At 37.4% G+C, this 12,288-nt stretch overlaps 1 protein-coding gene across 30 annotated transcripts in view; it reads right to left on the bottom strand.

The window, feature by feature from the left end:
* Nucleotides 1-12,288, bottom strand: part of PUM2 (pumilio RNA binding family member 2) — a 102,507-nt gene that overhangs the window by 31,828 nt on the left and 58,391 nt on the right. For all 30 annotated transcript variants that reach the window (XM_024927602.5, XM_008952362.6, XM_024927605.5 and 27 more), the window contains 3 exons: nt 10,089-10,227; nt 2,806-2,949; nt 2,407-2,694 (listed from right to left, as the gene is read on the bottom strand). In XM_024927602.5, the coding sequence (XP_024783370.1) occupies nt 2,407-2,694; nt 2,806-2,949; nt 10,089-10,227 (571 nt within the window). The remainder of the gene's footprint in view (nt 1-2,406; nt 2,695-2,805; nt 2,950-10,088; nt 10,228-12,288) is intronic.

Here is a 12,288-nt window from a genome sequence, read left to right as displayed (position 1 = left end):
AGCTCTAATAAGAGCAGCATTATTCCCCTGACAAATAATCCAAGAAACCAGTTTTGACACATGCAATATTATTTTCCTCCAAAAAGGAAAAGTCAAGCCAAACATTTAAAAATAATTCAGAAATAACCTTAAATATAAAGAAGCTGGCTCTTTAAGTTTTACTATATGTCTAAATTATCTCCAACAGTATGACTATGAGATATGAAACAAAGTGTACCTAAAATATCTAAGAGGGTAGACAGACTGCTAATCATTCATCGACTGTGAAAAAAGGCTAAATTATAAACTTTCAATTGTAACAACACTTTAAAAAATAACAGGTCATAGAAAAGATGATTTAAATTATATGTTACGATGTTTAGGCTTCTTGGCCAAATATATCATAAAATGGGGTATTTAACACTGTTAAACATTAATAATTTCATCATAGAGGTAAGAGAAGGACTGTGTATGTTACTTGTATATGTGTATACAGGCACACAACCATATTATGTTTTAGAGCTCATGTAAGTATGTAATTGCCATAATGTGAAAAGGCAGTGCGCAAACTTGTAAGAGTCCATATGTATAGCACTTGAAAAAACTCCCACAAAATGCCCAAGAGGAGGGAGATGATGGACTCTTTACTGGCATTCAGGGGTGGCAATCACTAATGCTCTCTAAAGCAAGGTAAAATGAAGCTCTTACAGATTGGAGTCAGAATTGAGTAAGCCATGCTTGTAAATAACGGAGGTGTGAAGGTTAGTTTTGGGGAAACAGGGCATCTGTAGTGGACAAAATGTTCATGTCAATCAATTCCTGAAAGGGGGAAAACAGCCTTAACTAAGAAACAAATGGAAATTTGAAAGAATTGAGTAGGGGCCTAGAAATCTGAACCAGACCATCAGTGACATACTACGTGAGAAAGGAAACATGGGGTTTAATCAATGCTCTCTTTTTTCTGAATTATTTAGGGCCTACAATTTATAATTTAAAAACTATTTCCACAAGTTTGTTTTTTATGTTACTTGTTCTTCCAGTTTTCCTCAGAATATTTAGGATTCTTTGGAGAAAATGTCCCAATTGTGTTAGAAACAAGGAATGAGTCCTATGGGAGTGCGTGAGGTGGACAAAGAGATACACAACTCCAAAAGCAATGAAAAAACTCAAGTACAAAATTGAAAAGATTTAACAATCCCCATGTTCACTGGATTTTCCCTCAGAAATTCTTATGAGCAGTCTTCAGATTATTTTGTGTCAGTCCAATATGACATTCACTTATTGTATTTCATTACAATAAATGAAAAAAGATTCTGCCGTCTAAAAGTTTATGGCTGTTCTAGACCATCCTTCCTGTATATATGAATGATAAAAGTTCAGAAGACACTCCCTTAGAAAACTGGCAAGCATTGTTAATAATGCCTGGCATGTGTTAGTTCTGCCATTTTCCACACCAGAAAAGAATATAATTTGATGTGGTAAGAAAAGAGATGAGAAACAGATATTAAGGACTGTAGCAAGTTATGTTATAGAAACAGAAAATCTCCTGAGGTCCAAATAGTCCTATCCTTATGAAGTAAAAGCTGCCAGCTGCACCGATAGAACTGGGTCAGCTGTTTTTTCCCTAATGTTTCCTGAGTACTGTGGAAACCTCACAGAAAACACCAAGTGTATATCAACAAGAAGTCAACGTGGGCCTCTTCTGATTTCACTTAGTTCTTCCTCTACCACAGGATCCAGGAACCAGTTTGAGTGGGTCAATTATTTAGTGAAGCTATTTAAAATTTTGATTTGTTAAGTGTTATATTAAGCTAAGATACATGAATAGATACCCTTTTAAGTGAATTTTTAGTGACAAAGGCTAACTTATTTAATCTAAAAGATAACTATACTGGTAGCTTCTTAGGGGATTCTGTGTAGAACATTTCATTATTTATACACACACATATGTATTTTTTATATTAGGCCAAATTTAAAAACTGTAATAAACTACCAGCATTTAATAAGAATAAACCATCTAATAAGCACACAAAGATAACTGCTTTAAAATACCAAAAATTTAAGATGGCAAAATATTTGCCTCCACAAACGTTATGTAGTGAATGAAGATGAGCTAATAATTAGTGAATAATATATTGACCCAAATAAACCCTACTAAAACAAAAATTACAGTAATCAATTCCTAGAGCCAGGGAAAAAGGAAATGTATTATATACGAGTAAAGAACAGGCTGCCTATAGTGAGTTAAACATTGGTGAGTGTTGAAAAGATTTGCAGGATTTTTTTTTCCTACAAATTAAACCAGTAGTCCAATACTTTATTCCTGTCCTTCCTATCCTACATGCTATTATTGCTTATTTTAATGTTAAACACACTCATATACCTCTTCCACTTAGCAGAGTACACTCATCGTAAAAACAAACTTACCTGATGAACCAAATCCACTGAGGGCTGAGCCTATAGCAGCACCCAAAGAGTTACCACTTCCAAAGCCAAGAGATGTACTTCCAGGTTGACCAGGTCCATGAGAAAATAAAGAACTACTCTGGGAGCTATTAGTCAAAGAACTGCTTCCATAAAATGAATTAGATTGCAGATTAGTGCTTGGCTGCTGTTGCTGCTGCTGCTGTGGTGGCTGAGTGCCAATTGGCCGAAACAGACCATTTGTGCTGCCTGTAAGGCTACTTGCAGTTCCTCCAGCTGCTGCTGCTGCTGCTGTAAAATAAATTTCAGATACTTCTTTAAACCACCCAGAAAATTCTGTATTTTAAAAATGATATCTCAACACCAGAAAAATATTATCCTAAAAATGTCAGTTACACTTACCAGCTTGTGCTGCTGCTGAACTAATTAAAACAGGTGTTGGAGCCATTAACCGAACTGGAGCTCCAAGGCCAGTCCTTGCTCCAGGGCCAACCACTAAGGCACCAGTCTGATCATAATAGGCAGTTGGAGCTAGTACTTGATAGCCTAAATAAAATAAAGGTTTACTAATGAAAGCACTTATTACAAAAACATGCATATTTGTTTTCCCCTGCATTTGTATTTTTTCAACTAGACAACACAGCTATTTGTACCATTACTATAAAATCCTTAGTTAATATATGCAAAGCAACACATTTGACAAGGTCTTACTAAATATATGAAAAAGTAATAGACTGTCATTAAACATTTTTTCTCTAAATTTTACTCAGGGGCCACAAAATGAAGAGGTATTTTCCTTAATATAGAAACTACAGGCTATGAAGGAAGGGCTGATATTAGAAAAAAAAAATCACCATTTAGTCCTTCGAAGAGGAAGGATTAAAAAAACTGGGAGTAGCGAGGTAGAACACTGTATGAAATGTTTACTGTGCAATTTCATTGAAGTTCAAAATCAAGTGCCTCATTACCAGCATTCCGTTAGATTTTCATTTGTAACCATCTCTTTAAAAACTTAAGCCAAACATTCTATTTGTGAAGATTCTCAAGCTAGAGTTTAATTAAAAATCACACAGGCTTTAGTTTTATTGTAGCCTTAAGCACAAGGCAGGTAATCTTCACAACTAGTGGAGAATAAAGTTAACTTCTTAGCAGCCTTTCTCAATGGAGATTCTCTGTTGAACCAAAAACACAGAAAATGATTTAAGTAAGTATTTTGTTAATTCTCCTAAGGATGGTATATAACAAGCATCACTCTGGAATCACAGGAGAGAAGTTAACTATATACACTGTGGATACTTCAGAGCAGTAATAAGGCTTTATTCTTTTCTGGAACTCAGTTTAGAAAGGCTGCCTTATAAAGCGACAAAAAACTGAGGCCCAATAACCTTACAACTATCAGCAAAACATGCATTGGCAACTTTTTTTTCCCTTAAAGAGTGCTGTCTTGCTCTGTTGTCTAGGCTGGAGCACAGTGGCATAATCATAGCTCACTGCTGCCTCAAACTCCTGGGCTTACATGATCCTCCCGCCTCAGCATCCTAAGTGGCTGGGACTACAGGTACATGCCACCAGGTCCGGATAATTTATTTTTATTTTCTACAGAAATAGGACCTCACTACGTTGCCTAGCCTAGTCTTTAACTCCTGGGCCAGCGATCCTCCCGCCTCAGCCTCCCAACTGTGTCTGGCCCTTTAAGAAGTTTTTAAAAACACAGACTATACTGAAATACATTCCAACATCAATTTTTAAGTCTTATTTTGTTAATACTATGCAGAAGTGAGAGTTACAGTAAAATTAGTGATAATGCAGCATGAACATTTTATTGCCTTTAAACACAGTAGGCTAAATTCAGCTCAAATATAATAAACAGTGCTCAGATAAACACTTCACCTGTAAGACACACATGCATAGGTTGTTTTTAGTAAATACAGTAATTCTGATCAAGAATAAGCATTAGCACGCTGCTAATAAAACATCCACATTACTAGTAAATTTCAAGCTGTACATACCAGTCAATAGTCTTAACTGGTATGTGTGGTCTAGTCCTAAATCCAAGGCACACAGAAAACATTCTTGTTCAAAAACATTGTCATTTACTTAACATCTGAATTTGAATTAAAAATAAAAGTAAATCCATTTGGACATTTGGCTATAAACACTCTACTGACAAATCAAACAGCACTTAACTGCTCCTTAACTAAATTTTGCATATATAAATTCCCAGAGAGGAAATAACCCACAGTCAACTCAACTCTGAAGTCCTGTTCATTTACCTTCTAAATCTTTCTCAAATCCATCCATTCTCTTGATGGCTACTTTCCTATCCAACCAGATTATATGGTCTGCCCTTGCTCTTTTGTCCCATGTCTGTAACACATTCTCCAGAGACTGTGGTCTGAGATTGATATAAAAAGATATCAATCCACACTCTTGCTCCAAACCTCCAAAGGGTTTGAAATGAAAAGCAAAGCTCTGAATATGGCCCACAACATGATCTGGTTGGTTCCTGGCTGTCTTTCTAGTTTTACCTGGTACTCATGTACCTTTTACGTATTGGGAAAAATGGGGGTTCAAACTCCTCAGAGGCACCACGATTCCCCTCAGCACAGGAGTTTGGTGCATTCTGTTCCTTTGTCACAGCATGATATTTTTTCCCACTCTCATTCTCTACTTAGCTTAATTTTTCATGAATTCATCCATTTGACAAATATTTATCAAGTGGCTACCACATGCCAGCCACTATTCTAGGTACTGGGATAAAGCAGGGAAAAATAAGGAAAAATATCCTTAAAGGAGATCATTTTCTGCTTCAAGTGAGATAAATGAAAAATAAGTGAAAAGGTATGTTAGACAGTTTTACATATTAAAAGGAGAGAAAAATCAGACAGGGAAAGTGGATAGAAGTTATTGGGCAGTGACAATAGTGTTAATTCAAAGCTGAGAATCATGAAGAATCTCCATAACAAGATGACATATGAGGAAAAATCTAAAGAAACTGGGAGAACTAGTCACGCAGATATCTGTAGGAAGACATCTCCAAATAGAAGACACAGAAAGTAAGCCAGTACGACTGAAAGAGAGATGGAGCAAAGAGTAAGACAGGCAACAAGGGGCCAGATCCTTACAGGTCACTGTTAATAACTTGAGCTTTTACTCTGACTTCAGGCAGGAAACCATTAGAGTTTTGAGGAGAGGAGTGAATTACTTCGACTTTTCTTACACCCAAGTTACTATGTAGAGAGAGGACTCCATAGGGGAGAAAAGAGGGACAAGAAGATGTGAGAACCCAGATGGAAAGCTAATCCAGAGGAGAAGTAATGAGGACCAAGTCAAAATAGAAGTGACAGTAGAAAGGTAGTTGAATTCGGAGAACCCTAGAGATTTGCTGAGATTAGACGTGGGATGTGAGGAAAAAAGGAGTCAAGGATTCCCCTTATTTTTTGGCCTAAGAATTATAAGAACAGAATTTCTATTTATGATAAAGATGGACATCATAATTTATCTAGTCAACATTTTCTAATTTACTAACATGAGATTGTTCCCAACAGCTAATGATTAATTTTCCTGTTATTGGTTATTTATGCCTTCTCTGTTTTGATGAGTCTCTGAGGTTATCAACTTTATTGTCTTTTCAAAGAGGTGGTCAACTTCATTGTCTTCAAAGTAATTTCCGGGATAATTATTTTGTTTATTACTTTTCATTCATATCAGCTCCTATTTTTATTATTTGCTTCCTTCTACATTCTTTGGTTTTATTCTCTCTCTTTTTTTTAGAGTTTCTGGATAAATGCTTAACTCATTCATTTCCAGCCTAATTTTCTAATGTAATCATTAAAATCTATATATTCTCTATGCTATGTTTTTGTTCTAATCCACAAGTTTAAATATGCAGCATTTTCACTGTAATTCTGTTCAAAAGTTGCTAATTTCCATTCTTTTTGTCTATGGCCATACAACTCTGATCGTGCCTGATCTCATCTGAATTATCTTTTTGCTACTGAGAAAGTCTGTGACTGGTTAGATGAATGTATGAAGAGTGGGAAAAGGAAAAAAAAAAACGACGTAGGGAAGAAGGAAGACAAGACATGGGGAATTGAAAAACAAAAACAAAAAAACATGGTCCTCGTACTCAAGAATTATGCAATCTAGCACAGGAGGAAACACACCCCTTCTTAATTCTAAAATGCCATTTACTTTAACATATGACATAGATCTAACAACTTCCCTTCAGAGAAACAAAACTCTCTAAGACATTTCCCATCTACAACCACATTAAAATAAGAGTTGTAGAATGGTGAAAATAAACCACAAATAGCTAAATGAAATGCAAGGCACACAGAAGTACTAAAAGAAGATGCGAGTAATATACCAAAGAGAGCAGACAAGGGAGTAATTATCAATGAATGAGCACTGGGAAAGATTGAGGAAAGCTTCATGAAAGGGACCATATTAAAAGATGAGAAGGATAGTTAATCACAAAATGTTTATGGGCTGAAATTTTAAAAAGCAAGAACTATATACACCAATTTTGTTTAAAATTTATAAAGGGGTATTTTAAGCTAGAAAAAAAAAGAACATGAGCTAGGACTAGAGGCACAGAAGTGCATGGTATGTTTGGGTAACGGTATATGGTCTAGTGCATTAAAGCACAGGACTATGAAGGAAGTTGAGAGATTTGGTAGGCCTATAATCTCAGCACTTTGGGAGGCCAAGGCAGGAAAACTGCTTGAGGCCAGGAGTTCAAGACCAGTCTGGCAACATAGACACTGTCTCCATAAAAATAAAAATGACCATGAGACAGAATGGTAGAGAATTGGCAAGTTATTGGATGTGGAGGCACAGAAGAAAACCAATAGTTAAAGATAACTTTGAAGTTGCAGCCAAGAGTTTCTAGTTCTAGACAAAGTAAAGTGAAACAAGGTAAACAGTAGACAGGAAAATTTGGAAATGTGAGTTCATTTTCCGACATTTTCAATTTGAGGAGTGCCTGCAACATAAAAGTAGAAATGTCTGGTATAAGGACAGACATGTATTAGGTGTTCAGAAAAGAATCCAAGATGCAGATGTAAATTCACAGGGATAATAGTTGAAAGGATTAATGCAAATATACTCTCCTGAGGAATAAGTCTAAAGTATCTCCACTTTTCCTATCTGAAACGAAAATTCAAAACGGAAAATAACTTGGGCACGGTTACACAATAGCTATGTGGTGGAAATACAGCAAATCTGACTCTGAAGAAGGCAGCCATTAAGCCAGACTGTCTTTTATATTTAAGGATATACATAGAGGAAGTAGAGACTGATAAAAAAGCAATGAGAGGTGAAAAGGCTATGAGTGAAATATCACTCCGCAGAAAAGAGTTACAAAGAGTTGGACACAGTCAACAGGGTGAACTGCGACAAACTGAGCATAAAAAAAGATACAGAGGAAATTATACTTTGTAACTGTCACTAAGTTATATTAGAGACACTGCAAAGGAATTATAGAGGCAGAATTTAAAAGTTATGGGATAGAGTATAAATTTTGACAAATAGTCCATGAGGGAAGCAGAGCAGAGATAAAGCTTTTTAGGATGAACAGGCAGAATAGCACAGTGAGGTTGAAAGGAAGGATTGGGAGAGGGAAAGACTAAAGATTCAAGACGGAAAAACAATAGCACACAGGATATAAAGCAGAAGAGTTAAGAATAGAACAGTAACTAGGGATCTGATAAAGTACTGAAGAAAGCTAGAAAGAAGAGCTAAAGTATGAGCCCTGAAGGAACATCGATTTTCTCAAGTGAGCCCTTTTTAGTATACACATTAGCTTTATAACTATGTAACTATTTGGATATGGAAAATGAGAATTATTTCATCATCATAGTCTGGGCACAATGAAGTAAAGAAGGCATCAAAGAAAGTTTTAGTGTGAGGGGATCATGTGAACAGCCCAAAAGTCACTGAAACATACAAATACAAATCCTAGTAACGCCCTTCTTATGAGAGTGGTTTTTTCGTTTGTATTTCTAAAAAGGCTAAAAAGTTGTGGCTCAAAAGATTAAGTAATCCACTTTAAGACATGTTGTGTGGCTGGGCGTGGTGGCTCACATCTGTAATCCCAGCACTTTGGGAGGCCAAGGTGGGTGGATCATGAGGTCAGGAGTTCAAGACCAGCTGGCCAATATGGTGAAGCCCCGTCTCTACTAAAAATACAAAAGAAAAAAAAAAGTTGGGTGTGGTGGCACGTGCCTAAGAAATGAGTAATAGGGCCAGCATCAAGAGCCTAGGAGGATCAATGAGTTACAGGACACAGCAAACACATGCAGGCCGGAGGCACTCTGCTTAATTCCAGGTTCCACGGAGAAACTAGTTAAGCAGGAAAAATTGTTGTACTCCATAACTCCTCTCCCCGTTCTACATATAGCTAAAACCTAAGAAGAACCCAAAATAGTCTCAGTGCCCCTCAAAAACTCCCAGCTCACTTCTTTTCAGCCCAATGTCCATGTGCCCAAAACAACTTCAGCTTCACAGTCCATTTCTCAAAAGTCTGCTTTTGCCAAGGTCTCTAATCCACAATGACTCCATGACAGTAGAGTCCAGGAAGCAAAAATATATGGCTGGGGTATAAAAAATAAAATAATGAGAATGCCACCCACTCTACTATCATTTCTACTTCAGGGACAGCAGGATGAAAATCTCTTTATCCCGTGAACCAGACAAGATGATAAATTCAGATCTTAAAATTCCAGAGAGAAAGAATAAATGTAATTGAAATAGAAATCCTTCAAACAACAAACCAAAGTATTTACAAGTACTTAATATATAAAAGAAACCCTCAATCATGCAAGTCATTATTTTTTCCAATACACTGAACACATTTCCTAAATGATCTGAATAGAAAAGTAAACTGCATTATGATTAAATGGAAATTGGAACTCAAATATCATTAGTAAGTAACCCATATACGGACAACCACTGATATAAAAGTGAAAAAAAGCATACTTAAATCTTCAAAAGGGAATGGCAAGTTATGCCTTATCTACTGATATTCAAATATAGCTTTAAAGTTTAAAAACAAGTGCTGCATTTTTTTTTTACTTAGAAAACAACCGTTCTTCCTCCATTATTATTAGTGATCATTTCACAAAAAAGTACTTTGTTGCCCTTTCCCAAAAGTTGTACAGTAGCAATGGGTAGAAATTTTATACTGTAATTTTTTATACTAGGCTTTCAAAGACATTATCGACACTGTTGCTATTAAGTTATAAATAATAGTTTTAAACGCTATAAATGGGCTAAACAAGATTAAACAGGGTTCAAAGTAAGAAACATTAGCGGCAAACTCTTCTGCTATTAACTAAAAGATTATTCTTATAAAGCAGGAGTGGCAAATAGGTTCTGTCTTGCATACCAACTCTCAATAACTGTTTTACTTCTTGAAGCAATATATTAAAAATTCTGGGTTAGGATTAGATAGATGCTATAAAAAAATGGCTGTGTTGAGAATTCTGATACATATTTACCATTCCTGTCATTGAGTCTCACAATCAATACTGATTTCAATTATTAGCATCTGAGTTCTAAATATTTTGTTACAAGGTAGGCAAGATTTTAAATACAGTTTGATTTTTTTCACTCTTCAGTGTGAGTACCTACACTTAACATCTGAAATCTATTCAAATTTCCACAAATGACCAATTGTATACCTGGCATGCCAGTAGCAAGACCCTGACCAAAAGCCAATGTTGGATTTGCTGCTGCAGCTGCCGCAAGTGATTCTGCTTGCTGCCCTTGCTGACCCTGATTGGGAGTAAGAGGACGCTGACCTGCTCCAGCACGGAGAACCTACAAAGGTAAAATGATTTTCTTAAAATCAATATCAAATAATAGATAAGTAAATTTATCTTGGACAACTGCGTATTTATTACAAACAGCCTTTGGATATTTTTTAAACATTTACATGCAAGGAAATGTAGATTTAGCATGAAAAATCACAAAATACATTAACATCAAAAACACAATCACTAGCTCTTAACAGCTAGAACAATCTATAAAGCAACATGGAGGTTACAGAAAATCTTTGGTTAAAAACTATTTCTAATATTTGTGCTCTTTAACAAGGTAGTTTAAAAAAAAAAAAAATGAGCTTTTATTATTCTCAATAACAGAGAAGACTCCAGCCTGACATCTACTGGAACTGAGTCCACACTGTGGAAGGCACAAGCTGTGGCAGGGCCTGGAAGACACGCCTTAGAGATTCCCTCAGTCCCGCCACCTTGTGGAAGATATTTCAAAAGAATGAATGGTAAACTCATGTGACCAGCAGGGAGGACAACATCGAAGAAACTTTCCTGCCTAAAATCAGCCTCTGTCCAGAGCTAGTACATGGAAGGAGATACTTCTCCTGGGGTCACATCTTCACTGGAAGGCAGGTGGGAGCTCACTGCTGTGACCCACATATCCTCCTCGCTCGGCGTCTCTATTCTGGTACTTTATCCGACCGACTGCATATTCCTCTGTTCCTTGGCTACAGTGTTGAATTCTTGAGAAGAGAATGTTGAACAAGTCAAGTCCTTGTCACCCTTAGTCAGAACTCTCATTTGACTTGGAAGATTTGTACTTCCATTTTTTTCTTCTTTTTCTTTTCTTTCTTCCTTTTCTTTCCTCTTCTTTTTCTTGTGTTTCTCTTTACTTCAGAGGAACTGGAGCTGCTCCCATCTTCATCCAAGATAGAATCCTCCAATAACTGTTTTAACTGCTGTATCCTTATATCCTTTTCATGTCTTTTATTGCCTCACATGCTGCCATATATGGGATCTTCATGTGCTACTCTGAACTGCTCTTTCAGTTACCTTTGATAAATAAAGGGCATTGTTTGTCGCCCATTTGGTGACCATACCGTTTGCAACGCCAACCCAAGCATCCTTTAATCTTGTTGCTTTAGGAATGAATTTTCCATCACCAAGAAATTATGAAGCAATCCAATGAAAAGTAAGTGCTTAACTTTGACTTCTTTCCCCAGTGGCATCCAAAGTCCTTTAGTTGGTGTGTGAGCCAGAAATTCCCTGGCATGCTCATTGCCTGGTACATCTGGTATGCAGTCTTCTGGCTTAGTGTCATCTTCCTTGATAAGCCCAGGAGGAGGTTTTTTCATAAAAGGACTCCAGGTGCATGAGCTGCATCATGCTGCTTTTGCTCCCGGCGCCACTGCCCTGCAACTTGCCTGGGAGGTGGCCAAAATCCTGGCCTCCGCTACTTGATCCCCGCCTCCCTGTGGCTGGCCCCACGTCAGTGCACGGAGCCCCAGAGCTTAGCGCCGTCAGGCCCATGGCTGACAGTTGGTAGTTTTTTTTTTTTTTTTTTTCCCCAAAGATTTGTTTGGGAGTAGGAGGAATGGCAAAATCTTAAGACTTTAAAATTAGATTTTTTTCTGAGACGAAGTCTCGCTCTATCACACAGGCTGGAGTGCAATGGCATGATCTCAGCTCACTGCAACCTCTACCTCCTGGATTCAAGTGCTTCTCCCACCTCAGCCTCCCCAGTAGCTAGGACAACAGGCGCACGCCACCACGCCTGGCTAAGTTTTTGTATTTTTAGTAGAGACGGGGTTTCACCATTTTGGCCAGGCTGGTCTCTAACTCCTGACCTCAAGTGATCCACTGCACCCGGCCTAAAATTAGATTTTATTAAAATTATTTTCTAGGCTGGGCGCAGTGGCTCACACCTGTAATCCCAGCACTTTGGGAGGCCAAGGCAGGTGGATCACCTGAGGTCGGGAGTTCAAGACCAGCCTGACCAACATGGAGAAACCCTGTTCTCTACTAAAAATACAAAATTAGCCAGGCATGATGGCACGTGCCTGTCATCCCAGCTACTTGGGAGGCTGAGGCAAGAGAATTGCTGCTG

This window comes from Pan paniscus, chromosome 12 (genome assembly GCF_029289425.2).
Source record: "Pan paniscus chromosome 12, NHGRI_mPanPan1-v2.0_pri, whole genome shotgun sequence".
Classification (NCBI taxonomy): Eukaryota; Metazoa; Chordata; class Mammalia; order Primates; family Hominidae; genus Pan; species Pan paniscus.
The sequence above is the reverse complement of the archived record's forward strand: the minus strand, read 5'-3'. Positions and strand labels throughout refer to the sequence as shown.